This window comes from Schistosoma mansoni (assembly GCF_000237925.1).
Source record: "Schistosoma mansoni, WGS project CABG00000000 data, supercontig 0113, strain Puerto Rico, whole genome shotgun sequence".
Lineage (NCBI taxonomy): Eukaryota > Metazoa > Platyhelminthes > Trematoda > Strigeidida > Schistosomatidae > Schistosoma > Schistosoma mansoni.
Window position 1 is genome coordinate 1,080,511 of NW_017386033.1, and position 23,868 is coordinate 1,104,378.

Genomic DNA, 23,868 nt, shown 5'->3' on the forward strand with positions numbered 1-23,868 from the left:
GTCGGATAGGATATTTCAATCAATTTAAACGATTTGATACTGGTCTCCTATCAGAAGGCTTACCAATGTGGCTAGAAAAACGTGAGGAATTTGAAGTTCCCTATGGCTATGATAGTAAGTTATTAAATACCAGTTTTGTATCTTTTAAGTTAAAGTAAATTGTATGTTTGTATTCGCCTGCTTTTAAGCTTTTTTGTGATGTATGAACTGTTGCTATATTTTGTGCCTTTTTTAAGTTACTGTTAATTTATTACGGAAGTGTTACTCAGTTCTCTTCCACTTATGGAGTAGTTATGCCGTTATGGTAATTCCTTAATTTTCTTTGTGTGTTTATGGGTTTTGAGTCATGGTTAAATTGAGTGTAACAAAGAACTGACCCTCTTTCTACCTTCATCTTCTGATTGACCACTGGGTCAGAAGGGACTCTAGGACCGATAGTTGTTGGCGTCCTAGTTGTTCAGCTGTCAATATGTCAGTTGGCGAACAGGTGACTGATCCTACTGGTAATACGAGTGAACTAATAAATAATTGGAATGTAACTAACGAGAACTCAGGGGGGGGGACAACCAAGTTATTGTTTATTACAAAATTACACAGCTGTTTAGTAAAATGTGGAAATGATAAAATAAATACTTCATTTGAAAATCTTCCAACAATTATCTCAAACTTCATTGCCTTTATATTTATGCTCTGTTGACAAGCCCGTTTTCTTCAATTCGATCTTCGCAACCTTCTGCTGCCAGGCACTCCACTTCTGATTGGTGTCACATACTACTTATGTCGATAGAAATAAGTGGCATACATCACAGGACTACAGACAGAGGTCATACAATTGCTTTTCTGCCATTACGGCCCAATCACAAGCGACTCAAAACAACTCAAACCAAGGAAACAACCTGTTTCTGATTCCTTTCGATTTAATACAAACTGTTCGCTACAGCTTGATAATACACTAGGATGGACATTTTGATTCCATTTTGCCACAAAAGCACATTCCATAACTTCATGGCTGAGAATATTGTTGAGTGTCTACTCAACTTTGGTTGGTAAAAAGTCATAAGCTGTAGGACTAGGCAGTTAAGATGAGAGTAACAAACAAGGTCAGTGGTTATGAATGAAGCTTACGAAATTTCTTAAAACTATAGCTGTGTGGCGTATCAGTGAAGAACATGAGTTTGATTCTTACGAAAGTCTATAGTTCATAACACAGAAGACTCCTATGGTGAAGTAAAACAATTATAGGTAAAATTCTTTGACTTTGCATAACTCGTCATCTGGAATCAATTCATAGAAAATAAGCTCAAACAATATGGTATTACATACATGTTATTCTTTTTTAAGATCACAGTTTAGTTTATAGTTAGGTGTAAAAACAAGTGAAATAATTTACCAAAATTTAATATTAAATATTAATATTAAATGCTTTATAAATTATGAAAATAATAATTTTTATGTGTAAATCAGTTATGTTATTCGGATTAACTGATTAATTCAGTAACATCTGGTCTTTTTTCGGTTATCTTGTTTCAAAACACGTCGAATTAGGCTTCAAAAAGTAATATGTGTAAAACTAAAGGATAAAACCAAACTTTCATATTGTCAAGAAAGTAACTGAAATAGTGATTTTCTTACTTACGCCTGTTACCCCTCGTGATGGAGCATAGACCGCCCATCAACATTCTCCATCCAACTCTGTCCCGAGCAATCCTTTCTGGTTGCTATTGATCCTTTTCATGTTTGCTTCCAATTACTGACGTAGTGTATTCTTCGGCCTTCCTCTTTTCCATTTCCCTTCAGGATTCCAGGTAAGCTCTTACCTTGTGATGAGGAAATAGTAATGTATAGGTAAAATTGCAAGTCAGTTAAATACACAGTCAACTTTCACTTCCTTTTTATAAAGTACAAATATATAAAAGAATAGTGATAATTAATTAAACATTGACTTTTTGATAACTTACAACTGTAAAGTGTAAAACTGAAGGATAAATATTTCCGATTAACATTTTGTTTTCGGTTAGTTTAATCAAGATAACATAATCCCTGGGCAGACATCCATATAATTAGACAAACTTTAAATTGTTTTGTCCTGATTAGTGTGTTTTAATCTTATCTATGGTACAGTTATTCATTTACTTTCAAATTATGGACTTAGATTTAATTACATAACTCTTGCATATTTCGAAGGCAACTGTGACCTGCACTAAATGTACACTTCTGCGAAGTTTAAAAAATCTATTTAAGATGTGTCCACTACACTTTAATTTTCAGTGGTTATTCAACTTATATTCATCCATGTTGAAAATTACGTTTAAAATAATAATTATCCTTATTTTATAAGAGTATTTTTTTATCGTTATTATATTAAATGTAGTAAATGAGGCTGGTTTGGTTGTCCCCGAAACTCTAACAAGCTGTTGTATCCGTGGCGCCGGTAGTGTACGTGTAGGCTCTGTTGTATCCGGATCGCCAACTGTCATATCTGGGGAGTCATCGCTGTTATATCTGGAAGCACTCTGTTGAGTCCCCAGTCTTACTGCTTATACTTGACAAACGAGAACCACTGAGATTCCTTGATCCTATTCCTATACTTTGAAACAGGTTCCACTTCAGTTCCAACAGGTCAAAGTAAGAACACAAAAGATTTATTGGCTATACGAAACCATGCCCCCAAACAAGTCCTGAAATCAAATCATCGTTTGACCAAAATACAATCATTTATGTATGAATTTTTACACACATTTCATAATAGCACATATGGGAAGAAATAGATAGGGTTATTATCAAGACGCATACTGAATACAGTTCAGGTGAATTGATACAAGGAATCATCATACTGAATGAAAGTTCACATTCTCATATCAAACAAAGTTTACACTGAGCTGGTACAAAAAATATTGACCTTAAAATGCCACATTGAACAAAGTTCACACCTGTTCCCTTGACTGAGATTCAAAATCAACTGATTTAAAAAATAATGTCATCTTATCCCATCATATCAGAAGTTGAGTTGATAACTGTAAAATTGAATCCAACCATATGTAATAATATCTATTACTCATAAATCTGACTGTTACCTTATTCTCTTCAACTCATGATAAACTGAAATTTTAGGCTTTTGGATCTTGGTTTGATGGCTTAAAAGTAACGTGATCTCTATGAGACCTGAAATCTAATCTTATGACACGGATGTGGTTATGGTTATCTATTTTTGAAGATTCCCAAATAAGAATATAACACTTATCCAACTTCCTCAAAAATATCTTTAGATAATGTTATTTCGTACTGAAAGTTTATTTCAGATAGAAACAAACTTCACTATATTAAACTCAAATGATCGACATTCGCTAAAGTTTGTTAATCGATTTAAACATTTATTCTGAAAATCATTAAACTGTTCAAACTAACTATTTACAACAAATTTTTTAACCTTTTCAGGTATTTCAAGGGCACTGAAAGATCGTAGTAATTTGGAACTCGATGAAATAAACCGAATTATCAGTTACAGCAACATTAACCATCCTTTCATGGAATTTTTTGATAGTAAATTAAATCGTAAGTTATCTGGTCTGTTTTCTTTTAAATAGTACCTTAGAGTAGAATTTAGAATAAACTATGTGGCATTTAAGCACATTTATGTGATATAATGAGAAATTTAAAATATCTCCACTTAACACAATGGAATTTTGTCATATGATAGTGCGATCCATAACCGAATTCATACTAGCACTAGACTAGATACTCAATCGGTGCTCCATACTCAGCTGGGATCACTTTATTTCAGGTACACCATTTACGATCAAATACATCAAACTGATCATGAATGTAAACTGCTATGATTTTTGTAATTTTCAAGATGTATTATTATTATTATTACTATAAATATAGGGAGAGCCAGAACAGAGACAAGACAGTAAATTTATTTAACAAAACAACAGTAGTCTATGCACGTAATAAACACATAATAGAAATAAATGATAGGATGACCTCACTTACTGAAACCTGATGGGAAAGTCATATTACTTACTTACGCCTGTTACTCCCAATGGAGCATAGGTCACCGACCAGCATTCTCCAACCCACTCTGTCCTGGTCCACCCTTTCTAGTTCTATCCAGTTGTTGTTCATTCTTCTCATCTCTGTCTCCATTTTTCGGCGTAATGTGTTATTTGGTCTTCCTCTCCTCCATTGGCCTTCAGGATTCCATGTGAGGACTTGCCTTGTGACGCAATTGGGTGACTTCCTCAATGTGTGTTCTATCTAATTCCAGCGCTTCTTCCTGATATATATATATATATATACGTATTCAATGCTCTAAATCCTTAAGAACAAACTGATCCATGTTGTATTAATTTAATTTAATACCTATCATATTCAATTGTTATCATATTCAGTCGTATAATAAAAGTTTCGTATAGAAGTAGTGTAATAAAGTCACGAGTAAGTATCCACTAATGGTGGTTAATACATGGTGATTAACTTTATTTCAAATATACCGAGTTTACAGAAAACAAAATCGTAACTAGAGAGGTATCTAGTAATAGTCTAAAGCTTTTGCTTAACATTCTAATTGTTTATGAAAACAAAAAGTCTAACTTACATAACTTTGATGTTAGCGAAAATTTCCCATTTCTTAAACTACATTTACGTTATTTTCCAAATCTAAGTTTGGCTATTTGTTCTCTGAAGAAGTGGCTAAGACTGAGTCGCGAAACGTCAGAAAATCTAATTTTTCTACTCATTGCGACATTACAAATATATTATTTATTTATAACTCTCATAACTGTTTGTATAGGTTTCTGAAGAGAAAGTGGAACTTTGCTGCAGTAAGATATATATCTGACTCCAGCGCTTTAGCTGGTATACTATTTGATCCTTCTACCTTCTCACTGATGATCTGTCTGATAACCTTAATGACATATATTGTTGGTCCAGTATCAACTGTAGGGTGTGTGTACTGCTTCGATTTCCGGTGGGTTCAGTGGTCCTTGTCTATTCAAGAGCTCATCAAAATACTCTACCCGCCCGTTCCGCTGCCCTTAATCCTCACTACTTGGTTTGCACTCACGGTTCCTGACTGGTTGCTCTGATCTACCATATTTCCCGTCTACTTTTTTCGTTCTGTCAAATCGTTGTCTCAGATTTCCTTCTCGTACAGCTTTTCCGCTGCTGTTGCTAGATCTCCCATGTATTTGTGTTTGTCAGCTCCAATGATCCTCTTCATTCTCTTGTTTGTTTCTGTGAATTCAGTTTGTGTCTCGACTTTCTCCGTTGCTGTTCATCTGCTGTTAATTGCTGTCTTCTTGTTCTCCCTTTCTTGAATCTTGTTCAGGGTTTCGATGGAGATCCACTCCTTATGATGACGCTTACTGAGGCACAGAAATCTCGTTGATTTGATGTGATTGCTTCTTTAATCCTCTGTAAGTCAGTTTCCATAGTGACTCCCTATTCTCTGAGTAGATCATTTAACGCCTACAACCTGTTGTTCAGTTGTGTCTTGAATTCGTTGAGTTTGTCGATATCTGTTAGAAAGTCTGTATCAAACCTCCGATTGTCCAGTACTTCTTTAGCTTCAGTTTCATCTTAGCCACAACCAGGTGATGATCTGAAATTATATCAACTACTCTCTCTGTTCTTACGAATTCTATCTACATTCTGAGATTTGCATTGATGTAAATGCTGTCGATTTCGCTTTCCCTAGTGTGATACGGTAAAACCGATGAAAACCCATGTATGCATCGATGAGTGGAAATGCTGCTATCTATAACTGTGTTGTTGGAAGCACATAGTTTTCCAGTCTCTCAATATTTTCGTTCTTTCCCTAAATTCATATCACTCCATGGTGCCTTTATACTGGGTGTTAACCATATCAGACTTAGTGTTCTGATTTCCTAACAGGATGTTCAGTTCCCTTCCTCGACAGTTTTCTACGATGGAATTCAGCCCCATAAAGTCGGTCTCCAACATCTGCGCTACTAACATTAGTGTGTGCACAACATTGGATACCGTTCATTGTGACCCCCTACTTCTTTGTTTTGAAGATTGATTCGATGATTCTAGATCCATGAAATTGCCATCCCATAAGTGCTTTGTGCACTTCTTTGAACAGCAACAATGCTACTCCTTGTGTGTTGAAGCATTTTCTACTTCATGACCAGAACACAACAGCACCTGCTCTGAAGCTGATCTTTCTATCAAGTTTGCGTTCAACGGGTTCCACTCTTCCGAGCACCACCAGGTTGTAGTTCTTGATTTTCTAACCCATTTGACTGGTCCTCCCTGACTCACACTGTACAAACATCCCATGTACTTATGTTAGTTGTTGCTGTGGTTGCTAGAATGGACATCAGCTCCATGATTTTCTAGGAATCTCGGATATCGCAATGCAGCGTCATAATTCTTCAATATGAAGACCCAGGAGAGATTTCAAATGGTGTAAATGCTTTCTTGTAATTGACGTTGTCTTTTTAGAATTTTTCTTCTTTACATTATAAAATATGTGTCTCATGCCCAGCCCTCCACGTTTACCCGGGCTTGAGTTCGGCTGTAATCATAGAAGGTTTGCAGGAGTAGTTTTACTGATTTGCTGATCCACGAATATTTTTTATAATAAAATATTATGTCAACTTTGTAAATATAGTCCGAATTCCTCGACTTAATATTTCTTTTTGAGCATGTTATTTAATTTAACAGTATGCAAAGTCTAGAAATTATTTAAGATAGCTTATGCTAAGTTGCAGACCAGATATACATTTCTCTTCTGTTCAGCTGCAGTTTTAATTATGCTTAATTTATTATCCACTTAATTATTACTTTCTTTAAACAACTTTTTGTTAATTACAGCAAGTGTTTATTCTGATGATATAATAAATCGTGATATGAGAGCTAAACCTGCTTTTGAAGCGATAAATGGTCTACAAACTAATGGATTACGATCTTATATGAATTGGCAACCAGCAGGTGAGTACAATGTGACATGTATTTCCCTTACAATAATTACTACAGAACCATTAATTTGTCAGGCCTATATCTGAATCCCACAACTTCTTTCCTTTGTCAGCTCCGACCACACAATGAAGATTTATTGGTAGAAACCAACAGAGATTAGTTTAAGCAAGCAAAGTACATTTATAAATACATGCACAATGACTCAAGAAAAAGTGAAGAAATTTAACATATTAAAACAAAAATAGGTTATTTAAAACCTGTAAAATTGAACGAAGGCAGTAATTATATGGATGATATAGTACTTAGTATTAAGCTCAGTGATGAAATAAAAATTCGCTATTAAACAATTCCTCATCTAATTTAGAGAACATCAAGTCAAATTCATTGTGGTCAAGGTACTGTGAAAATAGAGGTTTTATTAAAAATGATGGTATTTCGTCGCCAGCGAATGACATTATAGGTGTTCATTACTGTGCAGATCCGAGCAACAACATAATCGTCATCCTTTTCTCCCTGGTTTCCAATGATTCTATTAATCCTGTCCGTCTGTGATATGTAATTTGTCTCAAAATTGTAAATAACTCTTCTCTAAATCAATTAATTACGTAATAAAAATCGGTTGTGTAAAGTATGAAGAAAGGGTGCATTTAGAGCCTAATCAGTCTTTGCAAGCAAAGCTAACGTTCAGCAATAATACATGTCAGTTGACACCGACTTCATCGTACTGAGGAGATCACAGAGGAATAAAGTTATATAAGCTGAGTCATCGAATTGTTCAGTATTTAGTAAATATAATTCTAACATAATGCAGGTCTCATGTGGTGAACAATTCGGACTTGAATGAGTAAAAATGAAAATCTACTTTAAGATTGACCCAGTTAATTCGAAGTAATTCAAACGATTTACAGAGTTAGGAAGTGAAAAACAGTACAATAGTATACAGTTAGTTAAAGGCTTGTTAAAGATGTATTACTGCAACAATTAGCGAAAGTTGAGAATATACAAATGTTTGACTAAATAGGGTTTATTAATCAAGATTAAGTGTTCGCGCGCGAGACAGAAGGTCTTGGATTCGAGTTCCGCGTGAAGAGTCATGGTTGCGCACTGCTGAAGGGCCCCATACAGGGACGAAACGGCTGTAAAGGATTCTAGGTTTTCAATGGTAGTCTAGCTTAGACCGACTCTTGAATTCAACTGTTAATATTAAATTATCAACCAGAAATTATCATAAATTACAGATTCTCATTGTGTTTTTATGTTTTTTTAAAAAACATTCAATTTCTAGTCATCGGTTCAGTCTGTGCAGCATTGGGTGTATTGGTGATAGCAGCAATAGGAACAGCCTATCAGAAGTAAGATTTGTAACATTTGAAAAAATATTTTTTTGATTTATTGCGAATGTTCATTAAACAATCCTTGTGTTTACTCAGTCGATCGAAGAATAGCAGCTCACATAAATTTGAGTTTGCTCACATTTATTTTGGTCAAGCCCTTTTGTTAACTTATGTAACAGAGTCATTCGTGCAATAACAACCTACCTATACTACTGTACCTTTATTATTGTTGCTCTTGTATGGACATGTATGCTTGAGCATCGCTTGCCGCCTATGCACATATTCGTTCTGCTAGCCTTAGTGTTAGTCGTTTAAGTGATTCAATGACTCATTCATTTGCCTATGCATAAATATGCGTACATTTTAATCCTGTTCATTCGACTCACTCGCTCGCCTGCTCTTCAGCATTCGCATATCATTCTTGCTTCGTGTGATTGTGGTTTTAGTGATCTGTGTGTGGTGCGATTTATAAACGTAATCAACGCTTCATATTCGTCTTCTGATTTATACACCCTTAAGCTTTATCTAGTAATGGTTATCAGGACAAGCAGTACACAAAGTTAAAGAATTATATCGAATACCGACCACCACAGAATTGGTGATTCCCGACGTACGAACGCAACAAAGCTTTCTAAGATTTTATCGAAATACGAAAATCAACCTAGTCCACCTCAATAGGAATTATTACTGTGGATTATTATTATAATCATCGTATTTTCATTACATGATAATTATTTCATGAACATAGTTGAACATATTTTAACAATATTAACAACCACAAGTAACGACATACATACAATTGTTATATTGCTGCGGTTTATTATGTCTCTTCCGTGTTATAACATTATATCATTTGTTATTAGCATTATTACTGTTTGTCTGATTTCCTTCCCTTATATATAACTTATTTGTGTACTACTCATTGTATATAAACATGTCTTCAAATAACGACACAAGCCTTCCACAAACGCTGTCTGAGAGGTCCCTTAATCTTACTATTCCTTCTTTTTAAGGTTACAAATTCGGTTTATTAGTCTTGAGAATTACTTTTTAGCTAGCCATATTCGTTTACAACGAGATAAATTCGCCTACGCAAGCTCACTGCTTCTGGATGAAGTAGCGGACGAGAGGTTCTAGCTAAACCTGATGCAGAAAAGCCATATGACTTACTAAAATAGACTGTGATAAAAGGCGTCTCGTTAACTGACCGGCAAGCCGTCGATAACATTGTCCGATCTAACTGACGTCACGGCGGGTCCACCACTTTAGTTAGGCCCTTCATTTCCACGTCAAAATTATTGTCGGTTTCATACGTTACTCGCATTCCAATCAATTAAGCCCAAGCTAACCATATCACAAAGTTGTGGGTCGGTGACCTTAAAAAGGAGGAATAGTAAGATTAAGGGACCTCTCAGACAGCGTTTGTGGAAGGCTTGTGTCGTTATTTGAAGACATGTTTATATACAATGAGTAGTACACAAATAAATTATATATAAGGGAAGGAAATTAGATAAACAGTAATAATGCTAATAACAAATGATAAAATGTCATAACACTGAGCGGACTTACTAAACCGCAGCAATATAGCAATTGTATGTATGTCGTTACTTGTGGTTGTTAATATTGTCAAAATATGTTCAACAATATTCATGAAATAATAGGATGTATGTGTGCTGCTATAGTAGGTTTGATAGGTTTGAAACTCGGGCGAGATGATCACAAGTCCAATTATGTTATATACCTGTATTGATAATAATAAGATACAAGATCAATATAACGAGATACTGACTAGTTCGTTACATAATATTAAAATTAACTTATGTTCGAAATAAGACTTCTCAAATAATTAACTAAGCAGTGATTTTCCACCAACATCTTGATAATCCAAGATAAAATCATATTTATTTGTAATGAAATGTTTACTCTTTTAGCTAATAAAATCCTGTATAAATGAATGAAAGACTATTAATTGTTATTTTCAGAAGGGGTTTTTCGTGGAGATTTTAGTAACTTTATAGTTGGAATCATTAGCCAATTGAAGCTAGAGCACCATGGAAAACCTGGAAGCACTGGACGACTGTTTCGTCCTATTGTGGGACTCCTCATCAGTGCTCATGATTTCAACTATATAATCGTAATTTGATTGCAACTTTGGTGATCCGCAGTGTATAAAACCAAGGTATATGGCATTCTATTTATTGACTTTATCCAAATAATAAACACAAAATACATTGTTGCATAAAGTTTCATTCGATTTACTAGAAACACTGAAATTCTCGACATATATAAAATTCGACGATCACTGACGCCAAATATAATACTGTATTATTTCGTTCACTTGCTTACTAATTCGTGCAGAAATATGTTTTCATGTGTACATTTCGTTATAGCAAAATCATATTAAATAAATTGATGCAAAAATCTACTACATTAATTATGACTCAAGATTTCGTCAGCACTAAGTCATTTTGTTTATACTTTTATAGTGAACAGAACACGGGTGGGGACAATCGAATGTAGTTAAGCACAAATTACAGATTATCTCACCATATTCTGATAACCATACAACAAACAGTTAATTTGCAAAATAACAACCAATTGTCTCAACCTTCACTGTTCCTTCTATAAATATCAGTCCATCTTCTCTAAATCCATTGTTCATGCATTTTCCTACCAATTGCGTTTCATTTCAGTTCTTTCCTTATCGGTCTTCTGCCAAAATACATTCTATGTCTGACTCACGCCACATACTACTTATATGGATATAAGTAGACCACACTACACTTTTAGTAATATTTACATATAGATTTCGTAAATATGTTATCAGTGAAATGAAAATATACTTTATCCATCAATTACAAGGCCTAAACTATCAAGAAATTAATTCCTTTCAATAAAATATTAATTGAAATTGTATTTTACACTTGTTTGCCAAATCATTATATGTAACTACTGTCATTTATCTTGTTCCTTTTTAATCAAGACGTAAACTATGGAAACAATCCCGCTTGAGTCAAGATGAAGAATTTACATTAGAGAATTCAAATTTACCAGACAAGATGCTGTCACTTAGTTCGGAGGATGATCGTAAACTTGCACAGTCAGCACAGATGTATCACTATCAACATCAAAAGCAACAAATGTTAGCTCTAGAAAAGTTAGTCAAAGATGTTAATGTTTTAAACAAAATATATCTAGTTAAAATAATCTATTTGGATATCTGACTAAAACATTTTTTCTACGAGATTAAGTGTATGAAAAACAGCAGTCTTATGAATAATTTATTCTTCATGATCGCAATTAGTTTAAGGAGTTTAGTTACAATTAGCTATGCACCTCACATACATTTGATATGTGATGAGAAAACCTGTCTGACAGCTGTTGTAAAAAAATACAAAGCCAATAATTGATGATAGTAATAATAATAATGACACGTTTCATAACGTTGTCTATCGAACCGAACGTAACATCTTATAATTGAATACTTTCGACCATGTTTTCCACCGACTAGTTGAATTATTTACATAATAGTGCATAATTTTAATTCAGAATATGGCTAAATTTAAAGTAATATTCTGTCTTGATGAAAACTTTGCTTAAAATCATCTTTCATTATTTGAAGTACTTATTTCAAAAGAATTGAAAGCCCTTAACTTCTGAACCTTGCTTAAATTAAGAACTCCAGACACGTGAACAGCGATCGAACAACAAGAACACTGAAATGGAGTGCGGAACTTATAATCTAATCACAAATTCACTATTCATCATCGATTGCTAGTTTAAGAGCCTTACTTCTTATAGTTCCAATAGAAACGAATCACTTTTAAGGATAAGTTCATTAGAGATAAGCAAAAATACTGAGTCAGGATCCAATATTTTTTCAGGGATTGATAAAACTTCAAATAAGTCCACCAAAAAAACTTTGATTCATTGAGTGAATTACGATTTGTTCATTATAACACCTACTCCTCCATGCGATCTGGCTTGGAGATTCCCTCTTTTAGAGAAGTTCCAAACTAGAGTTATCTCATTCTTCCTCGTTCTATGAGGATTTTCCAGCTGATATAGAATTAAGATTCAGTGTCTGATCAATAAGTAGAATTTTCTATCTATACTTTTCTTTCTGTATCTTTACCACAAGTAGTCACAAAAAGTATCACTTAACATAGATTTGCTTGATTAAATGTAAAACCAATATTGAATTTATTCGATCAGTTTTTACACATTCATCATTCACGATAGCTTAATCTCTTGATACAAACAATTAATATAATGTTCAAACTCTGTACAGCACGTAATTAAACAATATATTGGTTATGTGTAATTTGTAATCCATTCCATATGGATAGTTAAGTAATTATTGTATGTGCTGAATACTTAATTGTTATTGTTCAGACTACTAGAAATCGTGAATCGAATTACATAAGCAGTCACACAGACTATAGTTGAGGATTGATTCGATACCTAAAAGAAACCAATATAACAAATTGACTAAGTCATATAATTACCCCTTTCAGGATGTGATTACTTGTCACTAATCAATTAAACTTAAGCTGACCATATCACAAATGAAATGAGTCGACTAGCTGTTATGTGATTTGAACGATTAAGCTAAAAAGTAAACTAAACATGAAATATAACATATCGTTTCCGTTAACGGTACACTAGTGAATAAAGAATTATTATTCACTAGTGTACCGTTAACGAAAACGATATGTTATATTTGTAAGTATATTGACTTTAACAACATAGATCTAGGTATTCCAACTGAACACTTAAAAGAATTATTGTTACGTTGTACCTTTAATGTCCAGTTCAGTTTCAACAATAAACATGAAATGTTTGAAAATGCTCGTTTTTACCTGACACTCACAACGAACATGAGAGATAAATAAAGTCTTGAAAACCCACACCCACTCTTCTACGTGTGTTTATATCTACGGAAATTGATTTATAGTTAATTTAAGTGAACTTTCATCAGATAAATCATGCTAATTATATGTTTATGTATGCAAAAAAAATCATCTACACTGTAATTTTCTAAACAATATAATACACAAATTATGGTCTATCTGCCTTAATTTATAATGCGTTCATTCCATCTAGGGTAAAAAAAAAATTATTTATTTGTATTTAGTTGAAAACATAAACCTTGGTACAAGAGGGCACCAAATACATATGAAGAACACAATAACAATGAAGTCAGTAGCAATTATCATTGGTTTGTATGAGGGCTGTGATACTGTCCGGGCGCCCAAACTGAAGCAGTTGGTTTTCTTAGAGGGCCACACCCGGAGCCATTCAACTAGGTTACAATGATCATAAGTCGGTCTACATTTGATTCTACCTCAAATAATGATACAAGCAAACACACATCAAGTAATTTTAAACTTCATTCGATTGAACAAGCAGGTGGCTATCAGGACTCAGTAACTAAGTGAATAACGAGATGGCGTTTGAAACGAACGGTACTGGGTTCGAGTCCCGCAGTGAGCACCAACTCTGGGATGCAGATACATCCAGCTGGTGAGTCCCAAATAGGACGATACGTGCGTCCTGGATTCCACTCCTAGCCACCATCCATCTTTTCTTCTAAATAAATCTCAGTTAATAAATGGTTTAGAAAATATTCGACTGACAAAAAACTATCATTCTGACAGTTGACTTTAATGCTAAAACTAAACAATATAGCTGTTTCACTTCGAGACTGAAGCCTAGTTAATATTTAGTCAACTTTTTCAAACAGATTATTCGTTTAAACAAAATATATCACACTGGATAATTGAGATGATAGATTTATAATCCAAATATACTGATGACTCAAATATAACTTGGAAATAATCACCTCTCAATATTGATAAACAGAAATTTAAAGTAATTTTACATTATGTTATCAAGAATTATTATTCAAATTCAATAGGATGAAGTATACATTCAAAAGTTTTCATCAAGAAGGAATGTACAATAAAAATCTGTTAAACTAGATAGTAATAAATAAGGATGTTTTATTTCATATCCCTTCTACTACAAATATTATTAATACAGTCAAACACTAAATAGACAAATCTCAAATTTTCAAGTGAGAAATTTGTTATTCAGTTAACATGTAGTATCTGTTGCTATGTTAAGCTGATATACTTTATTCTAGCTTTTGGACAAGTCAATTTACCTATCCATCATGAGTCACGTTTTGACCTTGTTAATTATTCACTTATTAACCTTGACCATTTTTTATATGAGAGTATGGGTGTGTACACTTTTTATCCTATTTATCACATGTCTGTCATTTATTTCTATCTAACTATAAATATTGATTAGCTCTTGGTTAAAATGAGTTGGCTTACCTGCCATCTCCAATGTGTGTCATTTTTACTTCACTCGCTGATATTTACTCATGTGCTCATAACTTTCTGGCCTGAGTCAATAAAACTGTGGCTGCCGCTTCTCTTTGACTTCTGATTTTATGCACCGTTAAGATTTGTATCATAACGGCTATCGAGGTGAACGATTGGCGAAGCACAGCACTAAAAACATATTATTATTATTATTATATTCAAATGATACATGTTTTTTTAAAAGGCATTTAATTCAAGCCATATAGGAGTTACTATTTCATAATAATAATAATAATAATAATAATGATAATTCTTAATGTTATTATCAATGAAAAACCGTCCTTACTTGCTTGAAGTCACTAACTTCTAGTCTGAGCCATGTTGGTAGATGCAGACCACCTGGTTGGGGTCCGCGTGACTATCGTAACCAATGGTTGGAGACTCTAGGTGACATGGCTCAGAATCGATCACAATGGCGTAGGTGTATACACTATCTTCCCTTAAACCGTGAGATCAAAATTGTTTCATAACTTTCTTCCTTCCTATACTATACCCTTATATACAACCTATCTTTTATATATTACCACCACTAAATTAACTATTTCTATGAATCCGGTGTTGATCTTGTTGTGCTAACGAGGTATGGCAACTTGGGCCGATGCAGATGTGTGCCTGGTCCTACGTTGTAGCTGACTGACTGACTTCATGTTTATGTGATTCCCAGCTCTTTAATTTTCACTAGTGTATCAGATAATGATAATCTATAAAGAGGATTCTGTTTAAATGGAAAACAAATTGCCTTCAATTTAGTCATTAAAAAAAGATCCCACAAATTTTCAATCGATCAAAAACGTATGATCGTTAACAATGTAGAAAAATGTGTAGATACAAAATGATACTTTTAAATGAAGAAAAATTTCCACTATATTACTATTTGTCCCTAACTGAAAATAGTTATCACCTAACTCTTGTGTACTGTGAATTGATAAAGATGATCAGAAATTCTAAAAACTGAGATATTTTACGGTAAAAATGAAATACTACTGATATCTCTTAGTTTACAACATGTTAGTCAAAAACAAAAGCTTGTAGTGAAAATATGTTTTCAACTGATGAGACCGTCTTTTTATTATTACAATTGTTGTGACTAATCACTTAAATAACAGAATAAACCACTTTGATAGCTCGATAGTAACTGTAGGAAGTAATTTTCTACAGACATAATTCTAATCTGTTCCCTAGACTGTCGAGCACAGGGTTTTAGCTTAGCCGAGGTCAAAACAAGTATACTATTTGGCTAGATATATTTTATCGATTTTAAGACGCAAGTTAACACTGTTAGTAAATAGAAAAACGATAACTCACTCAATTAAACAGGAAAAAGGAGACATAAATAACATACGGAGTATAGGAAAGATGAGTCAGCAAAACTAATATCGTTTATGGCAAACATAAAAACTATGACTAATCAAGCAAAGTCATGCAAAGTCAAAGGGAGTTAATGTGGTGGTGGGCGTTTACTGTTCTCATTGCTGGATCGATTTCACCTTACAGTTATCGTTTTGACACTGGTGGATTGCGTTTGAATTGCACAAAATCTAAGTTTAGAACTCCGTCGATTCCTTTCAACAATCTAATCATCGCACTGGTATGGCATTTACACTGTTGTATAAATTAACAGTAAGTGATATACTATGGCCTCACTTTTCTAGTCTTTAAAAAATGTGTCACTCACATCATTAATATCACGTAATTTCACCATTATTTGTTTACCGAACTTAATGATTTCCATAAAATTATATAACCTTACATAGGTTTTCATCACATATTATATATATAATCATTGATAAACAGTAGAGTACACATTATGAACTAGAATACTAAGTCTTACCTACTGCTGTACTGTTAGTACGGACAAAAGTATGTTCATTACATCATTGAACCATTATGTTCATAAACAAGTCTAATTTTAGAATATCTAAACTTCCTTCAGCAAGTATTTTGATAAACTCTCTATACTTTAAATCATTTGAATTAAAAATTTTACTCAGCTGAATCTAGATTGGGCCTCAGTAACACATCTAACTATATGACAATAAAATTGTTAGGTAAACATTGTAGTTTAAACTGTTAAGTAAACAGAAGGAAGCTTTTAACTGTGTCCCGAAAAGTCCAAACTAACTTCTGGTTTCACTGAACTTCAAACAGAAATTGTGGTGACTTTATAAGCATAAATTTTTACCACTTAAATAAAAGTATATCAATCACTTAATCTCTTCCATTGAAAATTAGCTGAATTTACCGTGGATCAGAGATTTATGCACTTAATCTTCATGATAATACTGCTTTGAAAAAATGTGTTATAATGCAAAGGAAATTTTGCCTCGTCTGAATTCGTCAGCTTTTGCATCCATGAATTATATTTATAAGATAGAGAGTTACATTTTTGGTTATGACGTAGCTTCCTTTGAAGAACTGTCCAGTAGCCGATCACCACCTTTGGGTAAGTAAAATCTGGACTTTCACATTTTTGTGTCCTAAAGAAAACAAACTCATAAAGTTATTCAACTTACCCTCTTCTTTGACCACCGACTACAAATATCGAAGAAGTACTTCTGAAACCACGTATGCCATTCAAACTGACCTCCTTCAACGTTTGCACACTAATGCTGATCGGACAATAGACAGGGTCGCCTATGTCTTTAGAAAGTCTCAAAATTGATGTCTGCTGCCTATGGAAGACCTGTATTCAAGACTCTAGTGAAGTACTGCAAATTCGCTCACTTCGAAAAGCTCGTTTCACGCTCATTTATCCAGGGACCCTGTGGCATCTTCATCTGTTTTTGCAGGCACTGGTGTCCCACGAAGTAGTGCTAGAGCTGAGGCAGCACCAATCGATTGGATCCCTATTAACAGTCCATTATGGTGTCTCTTTGTACCAATGTTTATGTGTTCAAATAAATAAATGGATAAAACTACTTTAACGATGACTTCGACCATATAACGAACTGCGGTGGTCGCCCTGCTGGCATGAAAACTTAATATAAAACTTTTGATTCTGATGACAACATGAGTCATGGGGCATGAAGTGACTGGATGCCAATCCTCTATATTCCCAGGGTACGCTCTTCTATGCATACGGTAATGAAAATCTATAGACAGCATAGATAAAAGGATCGTTGAGAAATACATTTTCTGCACTAAATTGTCCTTAACTATTCCTCAGTAACATAACGAATTCCATTTACTACTTACATTTTCAGTTAATGATACTGTGTTTCTCTTTGACTGTAATTTAATACGACTTACAGTATTAGAGCTCATTGTCAGATAAATGGTGGTTATTACCGTTTTCTATTGACTTTTTATGTATAGTTATATGTATTAATAACAAGTGATATTAATTTCACCTCATTCTTTCACATCAAACAACATATTTCACAGTTAGTAAGTGTTATGCCCCGATAAGGATAATGAATGGTAACTTTGGGATCCATTTATGGATCAATATTATGCATATGATTTTTATTGTATATTTACTAAATAACTAAACTATTCGTATTCATGTTCCCCTTATCATGAGCTTTATTTTGAATTATAAACTATTGCTATACGATTTGCCATCCTTAAGTTATCCCTAGTCCATTAATTACTGTCCCCCTTATTCACAGCCACATTTGGCCAAGTCTTGTACAAATGTTATTTTCTATTTTACGTTACGATGTGGTCAGTTTGATTGGCATATAAACCCAGTATGTTTGAGAATAATGATTCACATTGCAGAGGCCGTTATTGGTGTTCTGGGCTTAATTGGCTGGGCTAGACAGAAAGCAGGACTGATAAGTACTGAAGACTGCTCATACGGCTTTTGTGTATCATTGCTCTGATCGATAATTCACTCCTCTCTAATTGGCAGTCTTATCACGTCATGTATTAACAGGGCACTCAAACAATCGATATAACAGTAAGATGGATTGAGAAAACTTTTTTTATGAAGAAATTTTCTTATCATCTTAAAAACTAACCACAGCATAACTAATTATTATCACGTATCATAGAATCAGATAATTTGGTCTGTAAATATATCTAACCAAAATGAAATAAAGTGATTTTTTTCTGACTACTCAATAACTCATTATTTCTGTACTGCTGTTTTTTTCCGTTTGAAACTATCCAAATTTCAGAGTTAATGATCATACTAGAATAAGTGATGAAGATGACAGTGAAGATGATGTGGATGATGGAGATTTTACAGTTTATGAATGTCCAGGGCTCGCTAATGTAAGTTAGTCAGATCTCTATTATTTTATTGATAAATCACTTGAGGATTTCAATCGTCCATTATTCAACATATTTAATGTGTTTCTTAAGATATTGACAAGATTAATTAAAAATTCTAGAAACATCATAAAGTTAAGTGAAAGCAAATAATGTGTTTCATGTTATTAGAAGAAAATGAACCGTCAGTCGATCATCATCAAGGAAATTATAAATACTCTAGAATACGGTGTATCTCTCCTTAGCGTTATCTGTAATTGCCAAGTCTTTTAAAGACAATAAGTGATGTTATTATATCGTTTGTTAAATAAAAAGACGTTTTATACTTCAAAACGGAATACAACATTTTATATACTTACTTACTTTCGCCTGTTACTCCCAATGGAGCATAGGCCTCTGACCAGCATTCTCCAACCCACTCTGTCCTGGTCCTTCCTTTCTAGTTCTATCCATTTTTTGTTCATTCTTCTCATATCTGTCTCCATTTCCCGACGTAATGTGTTCTTTGGTCTTCCTCTTCTCCTTTGACCTTCAGGATTCCATATGAGGGCTTGTTTTGTGACGCAATTGGGTGATTTCCTCAATGTGTGTCCTGTCCACTTCCAGTGCTTCTTCCTGATTTCGTCCTCCACTGGAATTTGGTTTGTTCTCTCCCACAGTAGGTTGTTGATGATAGTGTCTGGTTAACGGATCCGAAGTATCTTGCGTGGACAACTGTTAATAAACACTTGTATCTTCTGGATAATGGCTTTCGTAGTTCTCCACGTCTCCGCCCCATACAGTGTAACTGTCTTGAAATTTGTATTGAAAATCCTGATCTTGGTGTTGGTTAACAATTGTTTTGAGTTCCAGATGTTTTTCAGTTGTAAATATGCTGCTCTTGCTTTGCCGATCCTCGCCCTCACATCTGCATCTGATCCACCTAATGAAACATGTTTGAATTTGAAAAAAATATCTCATTGATTCTATTTCTAATTTACATTGATAACAAGGTATATTTAAGTCATTCACAAATGGCACTAGGGTTTCCTAATAGCTTTATTCACCAAATGGATAAATTCGTAAATAGAATTCATTTACATCTAGTTTGAATAAAAAAGAGGTCTAACCAATTATCACTATAAAAAATATTTTGCATGTTACGCTTGTACAATGAACTGAAAGTACGGTTAATCATCTGTATAGAATGATAATTCTCGCTTTCCATCACAGAATTTCTTGTCAATCTGCCAAGACTGATATATAGAACAAGCTAATTTACAAGTTTCTTCATCATTCTAATCATCATCATAGTAATGGTAAAATAATATTAGAACAGTGAAAATTTTCTCTTTGTTTCTATCCGGAGTTATTTATTTGTCAAGAAAAGTTTCACTTTGATTTTGTACTCTTTTTATTTCTATTAGTTGAATTATAAAATTCAACTGTTGGTAGAATTACATCGAAAAACCAGTACGTGAATTGTTATGATGACCTGTTAGAACAAGAATATTGTATGATCTAAATAGAGAACAATCAGTCGATAAAAAAAACTCTACGATAATTTTAGAAATTTAGAACCGTTAACAATCCTTTTTATATCAGAATAATATGAATGTAGTTTAAAACATGTTACACAAAAAGTCACACGGTGTTAACTTAAAACAAAATTATGTTATACTATTGTAATTTAGCAACCTTGCGCATGACCTTGAGACGTTCACTCTGTTTATTTACCACTGAATACACAAACTACAAAGTAACCAAACTAAAATGTATACAATGTTTGCACATGGTTTAATGACTGACCTTAATTTGTAATTCGTTTAAAAAACCTAAAAATAAAAGTATTATCAGAACAATGTAACGCCCATATTACACCTGATCGGCTCTCACTATATCCTGTAAAAGATCTTAATAAGTTTCCGAAAGATTCAGTTTAACTTCCCCGTTCGAAGTTTGGACATTCATTTCATGCATTTTCATAGATTTCATCACGGACTGATCTCAGTTACACAGCTATTGCAAACAATAAAGTACATAAAAGCTGTTTCATCATAGTATGCGGTTCCTCAACGGTGCGCTTACACGAACCCATAGAAGATCAAACTCAGTACCTTCAGGTTTGGCGAGAAGTGCTTCACAACTAGACCAAATAACTGGCATGAAAATTCAACATTCGATCCAAACTCTCATCAAGTACATACTTACTTACTCCTGTTACCCCTCGTGGTAAAACATACGCCACCCATCAACATTCTCCATCCAACTCTGTTCTGGGCAATTCTTCCCAGTTGTTTCCAGTTCCTATTCATCCGTTTGATGTCTGCTTCCAATTCTTGATGCAGTGTGTTCTTTGGTCTGCCTCTTTTTCGTTTCCCCTCAAGATGCCAATTTAACACTTACTTCGTGATTCACAAACTCTCATACCATTATTTCACACATATTAAAAAGATAGATCATAATCAACTAGTCAAATGAGTGTCCAGTAGACAAACAACAGTCATTAATCTGTTTCCATTTGATGCGACCATTATTGTTTGTGTTGTGTCACCAAAATAACAGATGATTGATAGTAATTTGAAATGCCCGTCACGAAATTATCACAAATGTGAACAGACAAAAACGAGAAGTCAATGTCTTTTAATTTCAATCGATTACATCTCACCAGTTTCTCATTTGTGACACTTCCATCATTCAGAAGGGTTTAATTGTTCTTTTATGGATTATGGCAGTCACCAATTTTTAGTTTTTCTGACGTTTATTACTATTTTTGTGTCAGTTGCTTCAAATGTACATATGTATGTATAATAGTCTCTAATATATTACTTGGGTAACAAATTAGCTCTTCTGCTTGTGTTTGTTATCCTATTTAATTGTGTTTCTCATACTAGATAGTTAAGACAATGTAAAAGCTGTGGGGATGGCTGATATGAGAAATAAAGTGAATTCTAATTCCATCTTGTCATTGACATAATCCCAACCGCATTCGTTACACAGCTCCATGCTATCCTTCCCTGATGTTTTCCAAAAGAAGCGAAAGTAGTCATTTTCACTGAATTGATTCTTTTTTGTCAGAACTGTTCATCTTCTCAACTTCGAGTCATAACTTTTAACGAGTGATTCCATGTTTTCATATCGACACTCGAGTCATTCAACTTCGATAGTCGAATACCTACAATTTAGTATCGTTCGAGTAAGCACGTTTTGATTACATATACTGTGTGAGACGAAATGTATACCATAATCAAAATTGATAAGAAATATTCAGGTAAATGATAGCAGATCGTTGATGAGTGATTAGTTTAGACCGAAAAATAATATCAATCTTGGTGGAATTCGGACGACATTTCTCTCAACTGTCAGTTTTAAATTTCCTTGACACGTAACCTGTTCCGGAAAAAGATTGTTCACCCCGATTAACACTTTCAAATCAAACTATCAAACTGTACTCCTGACCTTGATATCACATCTTATTGATTATTCAGTATGAAGGCACTTTGTTTAATCGTAAAACATTAATTAGTAGGACTAACACGAAAGTACACATATATTCGGGTGATTTTTATTTTTTTCTCATGAAACAATAGTGAGACCTTCAAAAGTCAGATAATTCATTCAATGTACGAAAGAAAATGAATGAATATCCGCAACGCTTGGATGAGAATTTACTTAACTTTAGGTCACTTGTTTATGGCTTATCAAACATAGGTTATTGATTTTTGAGTTGAAATTAATCCGATTAATAATATATGGACATGTTTTACTGGAGATTTGTGATATGAACTGTTGTATATTTTTTCATGGGGCAACTGGAGGGGTTCCCGACCCGTCGGAATTCACAAATTCCTGTATCCATATCTCTTTTATTGGAATTACATGTCTTTGTTAGCAAATTGTGATTTGGATAATATTCCTTGAATGATTCTGATCTTCATTCTTCAACACAATGTGAATGATAATTTTCATCGAAAAATACAAAGATGACACGTGGTCTATGTGTATACACATTTATTGTTTACGATAATCGGATAAACACTATTTATCATGATCCAACTCACTGGTTCTTACTTCAGTGGTAGATCTTGAAGTGTTTTGCTGTATGAATGTAACTTGTTTCCCTGTTTAGTACCAATGTTCCTTGAATGAGTCAAGTATGTTATTAGTTGAGAACATGTTTACAAAATGATATTTTGCATTATTTGTTTAAAGGCTAATTATCTTAGACTTATGTACGGGAATTGTGAACATGGTTGTAAGATGTAATGATACCATGTGTCTGGTTCGCGTTTATTTCGTGATCATCACCAAGTCACAGAATAGTTGTAGAGGAAGTTCTCAAAGTACATTACAATGAGACGTTTGATTGTAGGCTTTTCATTAATAATTTCATAAACAGTAAAACACGTATAGTTTTGCACATGTCGACAGTACCTTATTTGACACAGTGCAACTTTGACTGATTACTTGAGTACATTGCTGACTGGTTAAATAACGTTTCTGTTACTTTGATCAATTCCAAGAAACTTTATTCCAGTCCATCTACAATAAACAACTGTTCTTTCCTATTCACAATGTATATCTTACGAGCACTAAACAGTATTTGTCGTTGATTAATTGAAATCAGTATTTCTTTGGCTGAATATCAATCGAATAAATTCAAGGTGCGTCTTCACATCCGCTCTCATACTCTGAAATAGTCACAGATACCAAATTGTATAGATTCTATTAGGATTCACAACAGACGTGTTTTTTAAATAATTTTTTTTATTATTCACACTTTTCATATTGCCATTTGATTTAAATAATCATAGTTACTGACTATAAAAAATCGTTGCTTACATATGACCTTGAACGTTTTTGGTAATCACAATCCGTTTTCATGGTATAATGATTGTCGTTCTTAATATCATACCATCTTATACTATTGTTTTTCTTATTTGGTCGGTTGCAACATTGACAGATCATTAATTTAACTGTTATGTGCATTCACAAAT

General features: G+C 33.7%; 1 protein-coding gene across 1 annotated transcript; it reads left to right on the forward strand.

The window, feature by feature from the left end:
- Window positions 1–65: 65 nt before the first annotated feature.
- Window positions 66–21,021, forward strand: Smp_054170 (hypothetical protein; the record flags this gene model as incomplete). The annotated part of the gene is given in 7 exon segments (XM_018790436.1): window positions 66–114; window positions 3,436–3,552; window positions 6,841–6,957; window positions 8,231–8,297; window positions 11,263–11,436; window positions 11,432–11,436; window positions 20,861–21,021. Coding segments are annotated over 7 exon segments (690 nt in total).
- Window positions 21,022–23,868: the final 2,847 nt, after the last annotated feature.